The sequence below is a fragment of the Enhydra lutris genome, unplaced genomic scaffold, assembly GCF_002288905.1.
Source record: "Enhydra lutris kenyoni isolate GAN:26980312 unplaced genomic scaffold, ASM228890v2 scaffoldscaffold9, whole genome shotgun sequence".
In the NCBI taxonomy this organism is placed as follows: Eukaryota; Metazoa; Chordata; class Mammalia; order Carnivora; family Mustelidae; genus Enhydra; species Enhydra lutris.
This window is the reverse complement of record NW_019154093.1, coordinates 28,285,982-28,306,611: the sequence shown is the minus strand read 5'-3', so window position 1 is coordinate 28,306,611 and position 20,630 is coordinate 28,285,982. Positions and strand designations below refer to the sequence as shown.

Sequence of the window (20,630 nt, the reverse complement as noted above, 5' to 3'; positions counted from 1 at the left end):
CAGCCATCATCATGACCACCACCACCATGATCACCATCACCTCACTTCAGTTGTATGGTTCATGGCCTGTGCCTGGCTTTGCTTTAGTTACAGGTACTTCCTGTATTAACGTATTTAATCCTCACAACAAGCTCTTAAGGGAAGGGCTAGTGCCATCTCCATTTTCCAGAGATGGAAACTGAAGTGTGGAGAAGTTAAGGAAGACTTGCATTTTGTAGCATCGGTAGATCAATTTACAGATCTGTGCTAAGAAATCTCACTGATTAAGAGTCTGAGCTTGTGCATTTCAGTGACTGTTTCACAGTGAAGCAGTCTGTGAACAGCCACGTCTGTCTGATTCCAGTGCAAGCCCTTTCTACCACATCAGGCTGCTTCCTGGTGTTAATAATACTTGATTTTTGTGAGTTATTTTATGTTTCCTAAGCACTTCCATACACTTCATTGTTTTAAAATCTCCTGACAACTCTTTAGACAAATATGATCATTTTATAGATCTTAAAACTGAATCTCAGAAAGTTACTACTGGTCGTAATAATGATGACAATATTAATGATGGCTACCTCCCACTTTTGACGAACTTATTGTTCAAGGCAAAACTGCTCAGAAAGGGTAGATTTGGGGCTCAGATGCAAGTCTTCCCATGCCAAGTTCAGAGTCTGCCCCACCCGTGAAAGGCGAGTCTCTCCAGCAAGATTAGCCCAGCTGCGGCCGAGGAGAGAGGTTTACAGCACCAGCTCGGCATTCGGTTGGTGTGGTTTTTAAAGTAACTCAACATCTGTCATTAATTAGAGTTTCTGTTGCCATGGTGATGGTTTATTATTGCTAGGCTGATAAGATGGCCAATTCAAGAATACTATCTTTCTCCTTTTCCCTCTCACTCTCCAACAAAGATTTTTCACTTTCTTTCTCCTCTCACTTATCAAACATAACTGACCTTTGGCCACAAAGCATGATGCCGTGTTCTCAAGCATGGACCCCTGTTGGTTCCCTAGAGATAATCTCTGGAATTTTTTTTTCCCCTTTCGCTCAATGCAGAGGCTTTGTCAGACCAACTTTGATTCACATTTCATTTCTCATACTTATTAGCTCTCTGAACAAGTTAATTATCTTCCCTGGGCTTTACTTTTTCATCTGGAATAAGTGATAAGGAGGCCTAACTGGCGAGTTTATTTTGAGAATTTGATGTAACAAATATGAAGATGCTGGCACAGGGTCTGGAAGGTAGTGGATACTCAAGACAGGATAGCAGACGTGATCATTAACGTAACAGCAATAATTATTATTTACAAAGAGATGAGACGAAACAGGCATTTAGGGTTGGGGCCTGAGGTCATTTAGCCTTCACGCATTCATCAATCACTCTAATTTCTTCTTCTCCTGCAACTGTCCTTTTCTTTACAGCTCCTAACCCAAGGCTCAGTGTATATTTACTTGTATTTATTTATTTGCTGCCTCTTAGCACTCAACTCTAAATGTAATGAGAATTGGTACGATGGTTATTTTGCTCATCATCGTACCTAAGGGGATATTTGTGGAATGAAGGAAGAAATATTTACCAAGCCGCTATTCCAAGTCAGTTTCTGTGTTAGGCACTGGAGATACGGAAATAATTAAAGCACCATTCCTACCCTTGAGGCATTCACATAAGGGATCTATGAAAATTGACAAAAATAATGGAAACGAGGCATTCATCTCAGCTCCAGAAGGGGTTCTGATAAATCCATTGGCATAAATGGATTTAAAACTACAGTAATCTTCTAGCACAAAGCATCGATGTGGTGGGTGGTGTGGCTATCTCAAAGCTCTAGGTGCCAAGAGGGATTCAAACTGGTGGTGTTAAGCCCCCCAAAGGAATTAGAAATTCTCTTTGAAACACGAGTTTATAAAGAAAGAAAGAAAAAGAAAGGGAAGGAAAGCCTTTCAGAGGGCTGGCTCCCCGGCTCCTCCCAGAACAGTCTGATCCCCTCTGCCGGTGAAGCAAGAGGTCAGATCCCCAGACGGAAAATCAATCTCTAGTAAGAGTCGCTGGATAGAATTTCTAATTCACCAGTGCCACGACACGCAGTCTGTTTCCAGCCAAGGAAGATGAGGCCCAGAGGCTTTCACTTCCCCAACCCACTGTACACGGTCAAGCCGAGCCGACACTCCTCTGCTAGCAGCACACTGCGTCCAACCGTCACGTAGGCGCAGAGGGCCCGTCATGAGAGCCCTCGCACACACCTTTCTCTGGAAGGCTTGGGTTTTCCATTTTTATTTTATTATTGTATTATTAAGTAATGCATTCATTCTGGGTTAATGCCTTTGTAAAAATCGAGTCCATTGCTGCTTTTGCTCTACAGAGAGCCTCCAAGGCTGCCATGCTTGGGGGGGGAAGACAGGGAGTGACGGGGCAAGTAGGAGCCGTGGCTCCCCTTCTGTCTTTTTCATGTACCAGCCTCCCAAATGTCCAACTGCTTTACATTTTTTGAAAACTAGACCTGATTCTTTCAGTGTAAATATGAGGCATCAGAGGCCTGAAGAGGTAGACCTGTTGCACCAGCTCACACATTGGGCTGTTCTGAACTGAACCACTAAGGATGGGGAAGCTTATTTTTGAAACATGAGGGTAACTGAGAATCAGAAGGAGCAGTCTGGAGCGAGTGCTGGTGTGAAGAGGGAAAGCTGTTTCAGCTATAATCTAGGTGGTCTTGGATCGGATTTTATCTGTTAAAGACTTTAAATCCAAGTCTATCCACAGAGGCACCACAGCTTTAAGCGGCGGGCTTTCTGTGTAAGCAGCCAAGTCTCTATGAAATTTCACCCCCAGTTCAGTATAACATACATGCATCCAGCACCTACTACTGGCTAAGGACAAGGAAGACTCGGCCCCTTATTTGGAACTCCCACTCAAATGGGGTAAATGGGACACTGAAACATATAAGCACCAGAGATAAGCACAGTGGGGTAGAGAAGGATAGAGGCGAACCTTACCAAGAAGAGTTTCCCAAAGCAACTTTACAGAGATGGGTTTCAGTATTATCCCAGTGAGCAGACTCTAGGGTCAGAACATCCAGGTTCATAGCTCACCAGTCTTGTGACTTTGGGAAAGTACTTAACCTCTGTAATTCAGCTCTCCTAGAACTCAAAGCACAACTCCTATCAGGACTTCCTGGCACTTTGGTGAGTTAATATACAAAAAGTACAGGGACAGGGGCTGGTGCATACTACATGAATCATTTTCAGAAGCCCCCTGAAGAGAGGGGTCCCGGCTCCCCAGCACACTACAGTACACTGGACCCACTACTGCCTGCTGTTTCCTAGTAAGCCGAAGCACTTGCTTGAACCTCCACTTCAGGGTTGTCTATGAATTTCTCCTCCGGCGTCTGCAGTGGTTAGTCAGCTCACTGAGATGAAGACAACCGCTATAATCCAATTATCAAACTGTCTGGTCTGCCAGGATCTCTCCTCATCAGAGATTCTGACAGGTGAAACTGACACAGCCAGCTTGGTAGGAATTTCACTCTGACCGGCTCCATCCAACACACGGGCTCCTCCCAGCAGAGGTGTCGGCTGACAGGGAGGGTGGTGGGGAAGGGAGAGGGGGTTGATTCTGAGCTGGCGCATGGTGGGTTGCTTGCTTCCCACAGACCAGCGGCATTGTCTCAAAAGGTGCCTTCTCCATCCTGAAATCCTCAAACATGGTATGTTCCAAACCCCCTAAACACAGACAGATGTGCTTTAGTGAAATGGGATAGTATCTGGGGGCATCTGAAGAGCGTTCCCTTCTATTTCAGGGACTCCTCAAAACTGGAGATAAGTAATAAAGCTTTGTTATTACTCCCAGCCTAAATTAATGTATAGGCTATTTTATTAAGCAGGAAGCAGTGTTATCACCCAAGCATTATTATCACCTAAGCACTAACGTTGTTGATTTTTTAATAGTGAGACTAATAGCCCACAACATTTTTTGTTTTTAACAAGAGAATCAAGGGATGTTGGGCAAAGGATTCTCCCAAGACTCCTGATCAAATTCCTAATTGATCTGTTTATAGTTAACCATCCCCACCTCCAAACAACTGAGTCATTACACACAGCCTTCTCTCTGGCTACTCCGACCTGGGGCTCTTTCCAGGGGTTCAGCTGATTGTCCTCCCATCCGTGTTTATTCCTTTGCTCTCACTAGCACCTCCAGAAAAGTCCTCTTCCTGCTGCTTCTCTGCTTGTAGGTTAACATCTCCATTTCAGGCCCCACTTCTTATCCCAAACCATGCTTCTCTTTCTTTCCTGCTTCTGGCTGTTAGTTATCAGAGAGCAGACGATGTACTGACATGCTCTGGCTTTGGGTTGCTTCATTTTTATTCACCTAGCCTATCAGCCGCTTGACAGGTGGCTTTTCCTTTTTAAAAATTTTTAAAAAATTTTATTAGTAAAAAAATGCTTGGCCCTATACCACATAATCCAGCACTCTGATATCACCCGTAGAAAGAGTGTGTGCTTGGGGACAGAAAAACCTGCATTCAATTTCCAGCTTGAATGTTAACACCCAGTAGGACTTGGGTGAGTTCTTTCAGTTTTGTGAGTCTGTTTACTCACTTGTGAAAATGGATACAATACACTTTCCAAATATTGTCAGAATTAGGTAAGAACAATTAAATGTCGTCCCATAAGGAAATTTTTATAAGAAGACCACAGCAAGATGAGTCACACATGAGGCCTCCTTACTATCTGCTTTGAAGCAGGAAGAAAGCTTGGAAAACTCTGGGGAAACGGATGCAATTCTCCAATAAACGCAGGCTCTGAGACATATAAACTTTTAAGTTCAATTATTTAATATGTGACTTTGGGCAAATCACTTGCCCTCTCTGAGCTTCCACTTCCTTACTTGGGGGAGTATGAGTAACACAGTGGAGTAACACAGTGGGAGTAACCGAACACAGCGACTCAGGGGGTCAAGCGGATGACGGGAGGCTGTGGTGTGGCTAGAGCCTGGAGCTGGGGATGCCAGGCTGAGGCTGAAACTAAAGAATGCCTGAATGGCCAGATGTGGAGGATGAAAGGAAGAGGCTGGGAGCTGGAATCACACGGGAGCTGTGGCAGCTGCTTTTCTAGTAAAGGGAGAGATGACCTAACGATGCCCCTCTTCCTGCCCGTCAGTCTTCCACCAGTGTCCCCCACTGGCCAAACCTACTCAGGGACCAGCTGCCAGGGAGCCTGGGAAACGTAATAGAGAGCAGAGTGTGGCCAGGGGTGGGGGAGGGGAGAATAAAGCTATCTGAGACCAAACAGGCAAATGGCCAGCCCAGCCATCTTTGAATAATACATCCAAAGCAATGGCACGGTGTGATTTAGACAGTTGGCTATTAATAGTATTGATACAGATATAACTATAATTTCGTCCAACTCGCACTGAAAGTTTATTCATACCGGTAACTGTGCTAAATACTTTATAGGTATCATCTCCTTGAATCTTCACAACAAACGTATGAAGACGCACTCTTAATGGTCTTATTTTCACAAATGAGGGAACCGGCTCAGAGTAGAGAAGGGGCTGACTGAAGGCATGGCTATGGCATCTGAACACAGGGTTAGAACACAGATGTAGGGGATCCTGTGCCATTAACTGTGCTCTTAGCTGTGGTTCTAGCTATGACTTATAATATGAATCATAGTGCTAACAGAAAAAGGGAGGGGACTGGAAAAGCGGAAACTTCTCATAATTACTGGGAGGATATTTTGAAGACCTACACTTCCGGGGATGAAAGCCTAGAACACTGTGAGCATTAAATGTGCCCTTAAAAAAAAAGTAGAGATTTTTAAAAAATGCATCACTTAATGCAGCTTATGTAAGTCCATGGTGTTCCCGCTTGAAGGCAATAGGGTATTTTTGCTAAGAGGATGCCAAGTTCAGTGGCCTCTGTAGGCTTGCTGTTTACTGATACTTGATATGCCTCAACATCTGTTGCCCTTCTCGATTGATGGGTGCTTCATTTTAGCACTTCCCCAATGCCAGGCTGCTGAAAAGCTTTGGTACTGAGGTCCCATAAGACACTCCTGGGTCACCGATACAACTTTGCTTATAAAGCTGGCTGAAGGCAGGAATATTGAGGGAGGAGAGGTGAAAGGCCATGCCATCCAAAAGCCATGCTGCGTGTTCTCAGCTGTACCCCTAGGTCAAGTGACACCTTCAGAAAGTTATAAACCCTCGTGATCCTTTACTTGAAGTCAAGTTTCAAAATCATGCTCCAGGCTCTTCACAAAGTAGTATATGATGAATTCTGCTGCTTTTGTGTAAGTTCCATGGAAGGATTTTTTAGGTTGGTTTTTAAAGGAATAGCAATTTTAGAATCTGGTACCAGGGAAAATGTAGTCTCTTTTGGTGAGCTGGTATACTTTCTTGAGTCCGTGGATACCATATGACTTGACACATTTCCCAGTTTCGTCTTGGCTGACTAGAGGCTCAGAGTAATTTCCTTATTTATGGGTCAGAGACCTAGAGGCCAATCTGCCCCATAAATCTGTTTGGTTTGGCACTCACCAATCCAGGGTTAAAATAATTTGAATTTCAACGTCCTCAGGCAGAGTATACGCTCTACAGCTTGGCGAAGAATCAAATCATTTTTTCCTTTGCTGGTATCTTCCCATGTTTATATGGATTACCTGGCACCTGAACGGCTATGAACTTGAGGATCCCCTGGTCTAAGGGTTGGTGTATTTTCTTCTTTCTGCATAGTTTCTGATTTGTGAGTTTTATTTTGCTTATTCAAATATTATAAGCTTCCTCAAATCCTTTACGGAAGTAGAGTATAAATGATAAATAAAGAAATTGTTTTCTTCCCCAAGCAAAATGACCAAGATCAGTACGAGCAACTGCATTTTCACGGCAGCCAACGGCTGGTCATTCCTCTGGTCATTTAGCCCCACCTGCTCAAGGGTTACCAAGGCTAAAGGTTACTATACCATGGTGGGCTCAGCCATACCTTTCCCTCAAGCACAAACAAGAGAGAATTTCTTCCTTACTCGTGAGTGAGGGGCCTGGACATAGTCACGTGATGTCTGTTCTATCTCTAGCACATGTGACATAAATCTAGCTCTAGGTGCTCTCCCAAGGGCCGCAGGGCGCCGGTGGGGTGGGTCTGCCGTAAGACTGCCTGAGCTGAAACCCTCATTCCACACTAGCCCACGATGTGACCTTAGGCCAGTGTATTGGTGTCTTGATGCCTCAATTTCCTGCTTTATAAAGTGGGACAACAGCACCGCCTACTTCACAGGTTTGTTACGAGGATGAAATTAATACAGGAAATGACGTTAGTGTTTTCTTGTGCACCAGGCAAGTGTGCAGCGACTCAGTGGGTCCATTAATACGAAAGGGAGGCTCAGAGAAATCAAGTAGCTTGCCCAGCTGGGTTTGTTCACAGAGCTAGCAGGCCGAGAAAAAGCCACACCCCAGAGTGTAGCAAAGTCACTTAGAGGGCTACCCTTTCTCTTTCGTCCCATTATTTCCTCTCATATGTCCAAAATAGATTCAGCTCACTTAACCCTCTTCCACCGCACCCCCATCCCTGACAGGCAGCTAACAGAACACCACACAACTGAAGCTCCAACAATTACTAATATTTATTGGGTTGAGCTGAAATGGAGAGAGATTTGTGTAGGAGTGAGGCTCGGGTTCCTTTCTCTGCTTTCTAGAAGCCCCTCCACTGCAAAGCTTAAGAGCAGACCTGGGGCCATCTGGCCCCTCCCCTAAGTTCCAGCTCCTTCACTAACTAATCCTCCATGGCCCAGTTCAAATGGACTTTTAAGGACTTCCCGAGAAGACACTCGTTTGTTGGTCCATCATCCCACTGTATAGGAACTGTAGTCTAAGCAAATGATATCCAACATTAACTAAACACTTCACATTACATGTCCTAACGTGTTCACTTCTTACAACATGAATTGTGAGATGATATCTCTATGATGCAGATATTATGGTTATCTTTTATAGATGAGGGATCTGAGACACAGATAAGTAACTCACCCAAGGTATGTACAGAGCCATGATTTAAGCCCAGGCAAGGCCCCGAAGTCTTTGCCATTCACTTAGTATAGAATTTTTCATAATGGTGTCTGTCTGTGTCCATTTCTCCCACACTAGGTTGGAACTACCTAGGACTGTCCTTGTCGCATAAACGACTCCTGCTGCTGAACCCTAGCTTAAAGAATTATAAAGGGATGGGGCACCTGGGTGGCTCAGTGAGCTGGGCATCAGCCTTTGGCTCAGGTCATGATCCCAGTGTTCCTGGATGGAGCAGGCTCCCTGCTCAGCGGGGATTCTGTGTCTCCCTCTCCCCATGCTCCCTCCCCCGGGTCATGCTCTCTCTCCCTCTCTCTCTCTCAAATAAATAAATAAAATCTTAAAAAAACAAAAAGAATTAAACAGGAGCCTCCTAACCTACTTGAATCAAGGCCTACATGCACGCCTTTCCCCACTGAGTCCGCTGGCATCTGGCTAGCAGAGCCCACCCGAACCCCTGCAGTAGAGGAGAGAAGAAAATGCATCCTGACACCACAGGAAGGACCGGAGTAAAAGGTACATTAATGGGGACAAAAACAAGCCAGTGGAGTGATTAATTTGGCCTCCCCTTCAATATTATGTTTACACAAGTTGATTATATAGCACTTAATTACTAATTTGCCCTACTTAAACCAAGAGTGCTTTTAATTTTTAATGAGATAAGGGAAGGAGATGCCTTTACTTAGTAAGGAGAGCTATTTTATTTCCTTCTCTTGTTTGGCCCAGCCAATTAATAACATTTCTAAGGAAATGCATCCCTCTCATGAATTCTTTCCATCATCTTCCCGACCTCCCAGGGTTACAAAGAGATGGAAACAGACAACAGGCCACTTAGAAACAAACCGGCTTCACCTTCTGATCTGGCTGGCTGGGTCAGGAAGGGCCTTGTGAAATGTAGAAACACGGGACCTATAAATGGTGCTATCTGATTCTTTGAGCATGGGGTACATCTTTCCCAGAAACCATGAGTTGGTTGTTACAGACAACACAGAACACAGCCATGGGTGCCCAAACAAGCCAATCCCCTATGATCCTGCATTATTTCCTGGATGTGAATGTCAGGTAATTTCAAGAACACCCCAGGGCAAGTCCGAGATTGGCATCAGATCTGGACTGGACTGCCAGCTCTGCCACTTACTGTCAGACCACGGACACATGACTTAAACTTCCTGAGACTGGGCGGGCACCTGGGTAGCTCAGTCGGTTAAGCATCTGCCTTAGGTTCAGGTCGTGATCCTGGGACACTGGGATCGAGGCCCGCATTGGGCTCCTTGCTCATCAAGGAGTCTGCTTCTCCTTCTGACCCTCCCTCCTCTCATGCTCTCTCTCTCTTTCATTCTCTCTCTCTCAAATAAATAAAATCTTTTAAAAAAACTAGGAAAAAAAAATAACTTCCTGAGACTCAGTTTTCTATCTGTAAAGGTGAGGTGAAGAAGCTAACTTGTGAGAATTAAGTACCATTTAACGCCTTAGCACAGTGCCCCGCTCAGAGAACCTGCAGGACAGTATTAGTCGTTTTTTAGTGGAGGTATGGAAGGAAAATGGAAGCAGGAATAAAGGAGCACCTTTTGAGAACCCTAGGATGTCTGTCCTTGTCTGCTGTGGCATCTCCATAAGTCTCATTCGGACAACCTGGCCATAATGCCATAAGGAGCCTGCCCCAGAATGTGAACAGACACCCAGACTCTTTCGTCGAGAACACTGCAGTGTGAATGTTCTGATGCAAGTCCCTTACCTCATCACCAATCAGTGACAAACCATTCACAGATGAGCCTCTGGTCCACAGACCAACCTAACAGCCCAGCCTAGATGCCTAAGTTGGTCCTTTGCATGTGCTCCTAAAGACCCCTTCCTCACCCTTCTCTGGGCCTTGCCGGTCTCACTTGTACCAAAAGTATCAATGAGTTTCCGCTAAGTCCAGCCAATGAGGAAGCCAGTTGTAAATCACAGAGTGGGAGAAAAATGAGGTCAGTTACTCAGTTTTCCTTCCCGAGTCACTGGCAAACAGGCTGACTCAGTAGTCTCCACACAGGCCTCTATTCTGGGGTTCTAGAAACTGTACTCTTCACCTCTTACGCTCCAACTGTTACAAACCCCAGGGTACCACATCCTCCCTCGTGACTTCTCCATGCCCTGGTCTACAGTCTTGTAAAGAGTCCCTCTACTAAATTCTCTCCAATTATCCTAATATGAAAGTGCCTTCTGTGCAGGCGTGGACTAACACAGTGACATTTTAAGGTATATCTAAATTCTAGTGGTCTATTTTTTAAACTAGTTATTTATTTTTTTTTTAAAAGATTTTATTTATTTGTATTAGAGAGAGAGGCGGGAGGATCAGAGGGAGAAGCAGACTCCCCAATGAGCAAGGAGCCCAATGCGGGGCTCAATCCCGGTGTCCCGGGATCATGACCTGAGCCAATGGCAGACGTTTAGCCAACTGAGCCACCCAGGCGCCCCGTAAACAACTAGTTTTTAAAACTGGTAGTAGGTTCTTCAAACAACAGCAATCACACTCAGCCCAAGAAGAATCCATTTTCATTCACGACAAAGCTGAATAACCCTTCGCTTTGAAATCCTAAGCCAAGCCTTGGATTCTGGCTCCATCCCTTTCTAGCCACTGGCTTTGTTTGGTAGGTCATTTCACCTCTGCCGCCTCCCTTGTAAAATTATTCTAACAGGATAGGAAATGTCCTCATATACGACTTTTAATGTCGTATCAAATTTCTAAATGTTCAAATTTCTTGGCTATGCATATTATGAAAGACATGCCATTCAACTTTCTGAACACAAGGTTCTTTCCTATGCCTCACTGCAGAGTTCCAAATACCTCAGATAGACAAATGCAAAAAATTTTTTCTTTCTTTTTGAATATTTCTTGATCACTTGCCTCAATGTTGCAAGCAAAACTCTTTCATTGACCTCAGTATGCCCTCTGTATATCCCATGACCCGGAATCCAACTTTCTCCAATGGAACGTGGTATGTAGGTACGTATATACGTGTGTATGTATGTGAGTATCTGTGTGTATCACCTTTTTGGGCCTTTCCCCAATTATGGAAAATTCCTGACTTACCTGAAGGTCTTGTCTTTCCGGGTCTCCTATTTAGGTCCACAACCCAATCTATTGTTCTGAACACTAAGCTTATACACCATGGGTCTGCTCTTCATGAGTTATGAGTAGTGTGAAGGGAAAAAAAAATATATCCAACCTACTCATTTCCAATTTATTCCAAAAGGGGATTTTATTATGGATGACCATTACAATAGGAAATCAATTACTTGCAAGCATTTGTTTCCACAGAAAGATCTTATACAGCTTTTTAGATTTGTACCAGTATGAAACAAATGGTATCTTGAACAAAACAAAGTTAAATAGTTTGGTAAACTCTATTTTTACAGTTCTGTAACCCTTCTAAGTTTCTAAAGGGCTCAGTTGAAGTTTGGCCCTTGTTTGCTGTTATAAAAAGTCCCATTCTTAAGTTGCTAACTAAAAAAAAAAAGGGAGGGACATACTTGGGAAAAAAAAATGTTTGTTAGCTTAAATCTTTGTATTAATAACAATAGCATAAAAAGTGTCTTAATTAAAGCTCTGAATTAGTTAAAGTGCTTTTCTGTATCTACCTCCTTAAAAAGTAAATATAGGTGGATTATGTTTTTTTTTTTTTTTTAGATTATTTATTTATTTATTTGACAGACAGAAATCAGAAGTAGGCAGAGAGGCAGGCAGAGAGAGAGGAGGAAGCAGTCTCCCCGCTGAGCAGAGAGTCCGATGCGGGGCTCGATCCCAGGATCCTGGGATCATGACCCGAGCCGAAGGCAGAGGCTTTAACCCACTGAGCCACCCAGGTGCCCCTATAGGTGGATTATGATTAAAAGGAAATAAATAAAATAAAATAAAATAAAATAAAATAAAAATAAAACAATACAGGTGGGCAGGGTGTGAAGTCTCCCCCAGGCAAAGGAATTAGAAAATTTCCAAACCAAAGAGGGCATACTTCCTATTTTTATTTCAAAACTTGATACCCAAACAGTGAGGACAAATGTGTGCTGTTGAGAATTTCTGTAAACCACACCACCCTGTGAAGGGCGGCTGCACTGCCATGCTGAAATCCATGCCTTTCCCGGGCAAAGTGTGTGTATTTACTGGGATATGGTTTGATGGAATGAAAAGAACATGGACTTTGTACCAAGTACAGCTTGATGTTTCAGAGTCTCATCTGCACACCGGGGACTGTCATACCCCCACTTGATCCACAAAGATTCTATGAATGGTAAGGGATGGAAAGTGACAGGCTCTGCTCCTACATCACCCCGTAAGGAGCAGGAGAGTCAAATGTTATATACCCTCTACTGAAATAATTAGAATTTTGAGCTAATGTTTTGACTTTCATACCTATGATTCCATTCTGCAAAATAGATTGGAACAGGAGATTTACAATTAATCAGAATCTGAATGCATCGCCTTTTTTATTTTTTTGAGAGTGAGCGATTCTTGGAAAGAGAAGAATGTACTGTTAACCAGGTGTGGCAATAAGTCTAATGAATGTTAGTGCCAGCGTCACATTCTTAAATTTAATCCTTCTTTAAACTACTAATTCTCATTCCAGGATTTTCTGTTGACTTTCTATAAGGCATTGACATGTGGGACAGGACACTCAGAAAATTCAATCAGAAATCTGAATCTATTTAATTAGAAACCAGAATCTCATATCTCCAGAAACACATGCTTAAGCAGCAAAGGGCAAAAGGCTACTAAAGAAAGTTGATAATATCAGGACCATATGTGAAATGAATAGGATTATAAAGGGCCTGAGGATGAAAGCTAGATGGAACTAAAATTCACAGCAGTAGACTCCTCGTATGAGAGAAATGGGAGCCCTGGATTTTCACCCCCCATCGGTGGGAGGATAAGGCGTTAATATGGAGCCGAATTCTAAAAGTTGGGAAACTTTTCAGCTAAACAATTATATCTCCCTAATTTATTTTATGGAAATAATTTAGGGTATCTGCAAAAATTCAGCTACAGAGATATCAGCTGCTGCATTCTTTAAAATAACAGACACAAGGTAAATATTCCAAACGAGGGGATTGCTGAAATAAGTGGATATAGCCCATGGGATATAAAATTATGCGACCCATAAAAATGACAAATAAAGATGTTTACTACATATTTTTGGGTGGGAGAAAAACTACAGAAGACGATACATTGTATGAACACATTTTTGAAATTTAAAAAAGTGTAAAGCAATTTAAAATTACGTATAAAAATACTAGAAGTATAAAAACCAGAATCTTCCATACTGGCAATTTTAGGCTAGTAAGATCAATGTTTTTGTATTTTTTTTCAGCTTTGCTGAATTTTCTTACTTTTTCCCAATGAACACAACTAATAATTGGTAGCCCAGGAAAAGGGGTGGGGGAAAGCAAATAAAGAGAGAATGTGCCAAGAAATGGGACGGTTTCCAATTTCTGAACATCCTGTGATCTGTCAGTCTCTCCAAACCTCTAGCAATGAAAATCACGATCATCAGCTTCACTTTGCAGAATGTAAATCAGGCAAGTAGCTTGTGACAGAAAGCCAGACAGATCTCAGACTCACAGAGAGCGGGCTCCCACAGAGTAAGACAGAATGGAGACGTACTGGGTCATACATGAGATCATAGACTTTGCAGCACAGGACAGGTGATGAAGAGAACTGGCTCTGAAGGAAGTAAACTTAAAAAAAAAAAAAAAAAGAATAGAAGGAGAGCCTTCAGCGAAGCCATGAGGATGTCTGCAAGGCCTGACCTCGAGGGCAGACCACTGTGGTCAGTGCGGACGGTTTCCCTTGTGGGCGCACATCACAGCAAGGGTGAGTAATCACGGCTCTCAACAGGCCACTTACACGAATTGGTCTGCAAGACACACGAGTCTGTCTGGAACGTGACAAGGAAAGCTGATGGTGGGAACACACGGAGTCAATGGTTTACAGAGGTGACAACCCTCACGCCATGGGGGGGAAGAAAGGTTTTGATTAATTGGTTGATTCCAAGGGTTTATTTTCTTTATAGTGGTACGTGCCTTACATTGATCAGAAATTCTTCTTTATCTCTTGTTACAGTCCCCTTTTGCTGACTTCTGTTTCAGAGGCTTCCTCTGCTGCTTTTTTTTTTGGGGGGGGGGTAAGGAGCAAATGTCCACATAAATAGCACTGTTAGAATTAAAGCTTTTTTTGAATAAATAGAGTGGGAACAACAACAAGAAAGCTCTGTCTTTTAAGATAAGAAATTACAGAAAGCTGATGACATCTGCAGGAGTTTGAAGGAAGCAGAAAGTGGAACGTCATTTTGTATTTCTGCCTCTTTGCCATTTGACTGAGTTTTCTTTCATAGCATCTTGAAACTGGTTTCTCGTTTCATGTATCCTTTGCATTTCTTCAAACTTCGCTACTATCTGTGCTTAGAGAATGTGAGCACATTGGTATTTCATGTACGTATTTTTTTTTTTTTTTCCCAGTTTGTTCCTTTTCCAAGGCCTGGGAGCCTAAAGAAGGGTTATGGGGTGCTCCCAACTTTCTAATCACAATTATTTGCTTTCGAGGACATTCAGAATTAGAGAATCATTTCATAGTGCATGGACAGCCAAGGGAGTGATAAGGGGTGACTTCTGGGAGATCAGGAGAGGTCAGAGAGAGGGCACAGAGGTCAAGACTGCATGAATTCCATATTCCAGTGAATAAAAGGAGGAAGGAAGATGCCCCCTTGAGTCCCCTCCCACTTACTCAATAGTTGATCTTTTACCATGAGGTGGCATCTCTGTGGTTTGCTTCCATTCTACTGATTAAGCTACAGATCTGTGAAGATAACCATGCCATGGTACCTGCCACACTATCTATTGGAAGTAGAGTTTTGAAAACTACTAAATGGAGAACACCGTTTCTAGAGAGACAACTCTTTAAGAATTATTAGTCATTCTAGTCTTTAATGCAGATGGATGGTTATATCAGTACCCTCTGTAGGATCCTCATTTGAAAGGGGGATTAGCAGGAAGCTTTTGATTTCTAAGGGATGGGAGGGCAGGAAGGAAGCAGGGGGGAGTGGGAGAGAGAGACTGTGAGGATGGCCACATGAATGAATAAAAGAATAAGAAGTGGATGCCAGGCATTGTTGGCAGGCTTTAAAATGTGAACTAGTAATGGCCCCCATGCTGACTAATCTCTCCCCTTAATATTCCACCAGAACATTCTACCAACGATCCCTCTTCATCTGATAAAATTTCCCCAGGATTGCAATAGACAGACAGGTTTTCAGTTATTATAAATAAAAAACTGCAACTCTAAATCTTTCTGACCTATTGCTGTCACTATAGGAAGGCAGAGGGCTCTACCCCTTACTCATGGGCCCAGAAAATCGGGAAACCTTGTCTTCCCTAAGATCTCATTCCTAGGTCTGTAGTCTGGGTCCTCTAAACTCTTCCTAGTCTTTCATTCATCTGGAGGAGACGAGTCTGGCAGGGTCTACCAAAGTCTGCGCACTATGGTAGTGTAAAGTGAAATCCTCCCTCCAACCACTGAATGTGTGGTCTATGAGAAGAGAAAGCAACATTGAGTTGCTGGCAGGAACTGCTCAGCTTCATACATGAAGGAGTAGCAGGCGCCCTGAAGACCAAGCAGGATCTCTGAAGTTCAAAGGACGAACGGTACTGAAGTTCTGGTTGAAAAATATGAATCACAGGGAGAAGGCAATTCTGTTCCACATCAATTTGCCAGAACCTTCAGCTCGTCCCCAGACCTGGAGGCACATGGGGTTGGTGCCTCTTCTTTGGAGAGGGGCGAATGAAGACAGGCCTACGTGCATTTACATTTCCAAAGTGGTTCTGAACATCATCGCTATAGCGATGTTGATAATTACACCTGGGGCTCATTCAGGTCATTAGTTTTCAAGGCTCTTTATCTCAATAGTCCCACACGAGTGGCAATTTTTTAAAAAGGAAATAAGCAAATTAAGCAAGTACCTGGAGAGGCCAGGTGACACTGCCTGAAGATAGACAACAAGCAAGCACAAGGGTCAAGACGACAGGGTTCTTTTGGGGATATAAGGACAGATGAGCTTTCAGGGCTCTCTCAGCTGGGGACTCTCTTTACTAGATTATAGCGTCTCCTAGAAATTCTAGTCACATGGGGCTCATACTTCCTTGGTTTTAACAGGAGAGAGGAGCTTGTCTTTAAAATGTTGTAAGACTTGCAGCTGCTACTCAAATCACCAACCCCAATATTCGATGCATCCTATCTAAGATTCTGTTCCAGAAGATTCACAGAAAATCTCATGTACTGACGATGATGTCAGTGTGGAATTAAGTTCGGTTTCCACTTAGGGAAAGATGTGAGCGGAATCGTCTTGGAGCTAGAAACTCCAGACTGGACTAAGATATCACTGAGGTCCCTAAAGTCACGGTATTACGTATCTATCTCATGAAGCAGGCCCCCTCCCACACTACTCTTTGTTCAAGCTGCAGACTGACTCCTGATTTGTGACTGACGACATTTCTTTTCAGAAAATACAGCTTTAAACATTTAGGAAGCCAAAAACTATTTTTAACACAAAAAGAGGAAAAAAAAAGCAAACAAAGTATAAAAAGAATGAAAAATTGGGATGGGATATAGATCCAGAGAACCTCAGTTTCAATTTTGCGTCTGCCCTGTATTAACTGCAGTCTTGGGAAAATTACCGAGAACCCCTCAGAGCTTTGGTTTCCTCTATACAGAACACAAGAATGAAAACATCTTCCCTTCAGGCAGGGAGGCCGTCAAGATCAAATGAGATACCTTAGTCTGCTCATGCCACCATAATGGAGTGCCATAGATTGGGCACGTAAACAACAGAAACTTATTTTCTCACAGTTCTGGAGGCTAGACACCCAAGATGAAGGGGCCAGAAGGGTCAGGTTCTGGGGAGGGCTGTCTTCCTGGTTTGCAGAGGGCCTCACATGGCAGAGAAAGCCCCAGTTCTCTGGTGTCTCTTCCTAGGAAGGGCACTGAGCCCGTCATGGGGACCCCACCCTCACAGTTTCATGCGACCCCAATCACTACCCCAAAGACCCAATTTCCAAATACCATCACACTGGGAATTAGGGCTTTAACGCAGACACATGGGGGGGACGTGTTCAGGGAACAATATGATGCCAGCCTACGCAGGGCCCCTCGGAGCATCTCTATGGTTTTGGTTCAGCTACGACTTGTCCCCGGAAGGGCATGTTGTTGTGAGAATCTCCATAAGCAGACCCATCAAAATAATAACTGACAAATCATTGACAGTTCAACAATAAAGAACCCCATGCAGTGTTTTTGAGAGAATACCAGAAAATCCAGAAATCGTTGAGAATTCAACTGCACCATCTTTGATTATTTGATTATAAACTTCAGTTAAAAGCCACTTAGCATTCATGATTTGGGAAAGGTATTTCACAGACATCGTTCCCCAGGCTTGGCCACTGTGCGGGGCATCACACCTCTCAAAATGTGTACGAAGTGCACAGATAGCGAATTAGACTTGTGCACCTGTGTTTTAACAGTGTCCCCTTTGGTTCTGTTACCTTTTTGGATCTCTCTTGTCTAAACTCTGCTGCCCGTGTAGATTACAGATGCCAGGAAGATCACAGGAAGAGCTCCCAGCACAGTTCCTGGTACACAAATAACACTCTAGTGACTAGGTTTCCGGTGGAAAACCCGGCTTCTCATCCTGACCTGGAGACCATGGACAAGTCATTTAAGCTCTCTGAACAAATATTTCTTGAACTCTGTTGAGGCTGGGTAGCCAGACTCCTTGGTTCTGGCATGTACTAGTTCTTCCAACCAAGGCCAACTTATTTCACTTCTTCATGCCTTAACGTTTTCAACTATAAAACGGGAATAATGGGACTATGTGTGCCTTCCTGATCTAGAGAAAGAACTCCTAATGTACTCCTGATGATTATTACAGATAAAGAAATGGAATGAAGAACAAAATGGTCAGGTCACAGAGCTAAGGAGGCAGTCAAGACAGGATCTGAGCCCAGGCAGCCGGAGTCCTCCTCTGCTGCTTCTCCACCTTTTCATGAACCCATTGTTACTATTATTATTTTATCACTTAGAGTCTCTCCATAAAACCTACGTATGAGATGTCTTTTGCAATTTGGTGACAGGAAAAGCCTTGTCTCCCACGAGAAACTAACATTTCCTCTTTTTTGAAAACAAGAATTACGCAATTTATCATGGGTTCGTTTTTTGTCATGGCTGCCAGGAAGCTCAGAATCAAATTCTGTGCTCTATCACGGCCACCAAGTTATTTCCTTCTTCCTATATCTTTGTTCCTTATTTTCCTCTTTAATTCTTTTTTTTTTTTTTAAACTCACATTCTCATTTGTATCCCTTATTGATAGAGCCCTCGAAATTATTTGGAAAGTGGTGGGCGGAAATGAAATAAGCAAACAGAAATCTGAAATTCACGTGAAACACTGACGTTTTGAAACTTACCTGTGTCATTTGCTACAAGAAATTTTAGAAAAAGGTCAACAGGAAATTAAAAGAAATAATTTAAGAGCTATTTTAAAGGAGAAAACAGAAAACTAACAGAAAAACAGAATGACCAACACTAACAGAGGCCAACTCAAATGAAAACCGCAATAAATATGTCTGAGGCTAGAAGTGTTTGTGCTTTCCCTGGCTGGAACCTATCATTTCTTAATTATATCCTATGTGTGTTTTGCAAGATGTGAGCTGCTGTTGAGAGGAAGGACAGCCTCAGACAGGGGAGGAGCCACGTCCCACCCCTTGGTCCTTACATACCTGTACAGAAGCGAAATCTCCTGAGGCACAGGCACCCAGAATAGCAGCGCCCACAAGAACAGACTCCACCTCTTGCGACAGGACCACAGGCATGCCTGCACAGGACAAGGCACACCTCGGTTAGGGAGCCAGCAACAGAAACACCTGACATGATGTGGCGTGAAGGCCGCGGTGGGCACCCTCTGCCTGCTCCCCAAGTGCTCAGGTCCCTGGGCTGACCTGATTCTAAAGGATTTCACAGCCTGCGTCTGCTGGTAAGGCAGCCAGGAGCCCCAAGGGACCTGCCACCCGATATAACTACTCACGAGACCTCTTTGCCCAGGTCTCCGAGGCTCCTGCTAGCTGCTACCTGCCATTTGGTTCAAGTTCCCTTCAAAACACTTCTTGAGTGCCTCATGGAGCCCGGCGAATACAGAGATGGATCTGACCGGGTCCGGCTATCCGGGTCTCAAAAAGGTGGTGGATAAGAAAGAGATAACGACCACGCAGAAGGTTGTTTCTCCAACTGAGATGCACTAAGAATGGGGAAGTAGTAAGGGAGTGTAACTAATCCTTCTGGCAGCTTCCTATTTCTCTGCCTATAAGCCTCCGGCGCTGATGCCCACCCTGACTGTGCCCTCCTCTCCTGGCCATGCGGGCCTGGCCTCCTTGTTTTCTTGAATCAGCTTCAGGGCACTTGCCCATGCTGCTCCTTCTGTCTGCGTCACTTCCTCCCACATGCCCACACAGCAACTCCCTCTGTGTCCTTTGTGTATTTGTGTAAACACCCATTTCTCACTGCAGCTATCCTGACCCACGACACTTCTCACTCCCCCCCCACCCCCCATTTTCTCAGCATCTTCCAACACTGCATGATTACTTATCTTGTTTACCATCTATCTCCCCTGCTAGAACAGAAGCTCCATGAGGCCAAGCACAGTGTCTCAGCCACAGCTGAACTGAGACTAGTTAACCACGATCTAGCACATGGTAAGGGCTTAAATGGTGAAAGAACCCATGTGCTGGAGAGGGAATGGAGGTTCATCAGAAAGGCAATGGGCATTATGGAGGCATCTGAAGGACGGACAGTGGTCTACCAGGCAGCAAGAAAGCCCTTCACATGCCAGCTCCTGGAAGTTGAGGGTTCACAGTGGGTTTAAGATGAACAGAAAGAATTTAGAAGTCTCAGGATTTTCCATGTGTGTATATATGTATAATATAAATAAAAAATGTACAAAATGTAAGTATAAATGCATTTGCTAATCAGGAGATGGCAGCAGACTCCACAGAGGTAAGCTCTGTAGCCAGACCTGAAAATCTTCTACTCAAGACAGGAGACTGACTTTTCCAAAGACTTGTCTTCCTGTCTTTTCTGGGAAGAGCTTCCTGACACATTCACCCTGGGGGGATCCCACTACCTCCTGACCCCTCCTGCTATTCCCAGGCTGGGTCAGCTGCCCAGGCCACCTGGACAAAGGGCGGGAACAGAACTCCCCCACGCAGCCAGGGGACTCGGGAATACCAGCTCCCCAGACCGCAGGGCCCACCTGAGACTCTGCTGGAAAGTATCAGGGGCGGGGTCTCTGGGAAAAGCTCAGAGCCAGTCCACTGGCCCTGGGTCTTTCAGAAGTTACTTAAAGGTTTAGCCTCGGTTTCCCAGTGTGTAAAATGGTGATGATAGTAAGTCTTGTTACACCCGTGTGCGATGAGGATTCAGGAGAGATGCACCCACGGGGCTCAGCACATCTCTGGCCTCTGTCAAGCCCTTGAGAAGGGTGGCTGCTACCATCCCAATGAAGACTGATGGCGAGTGAAGGC

The 20,630-nt window shown here is 44.0% G+C and overlaps 1 protein-coding gene across 2 annotated transcripts in view; it reads right to left on the bottom strand.

The window, feature by feature from the left end:
• LOC111143154 (FGGY carbohydrate kinase domain containing) overlaps positions 1 to 20,630 on the bottom strand; it is a 401,671-nt gene that overhangs the window by 59,652 nt on the left and 321,389 nt on the right. For both annotated transcript variants that reach the window (XM_022496662.1, XM_022496661.1), the window contains exon 14: positions 18,834 to 18,928. In XM_022496662.1, the coding sequence (XP_022352370.1) occupies positions 18,834 to 18,928 (95 nt within the window). The remainder of the gene's footprint in view (positions 1 to 18,833; positions 18,929 to 20,630) is intronic.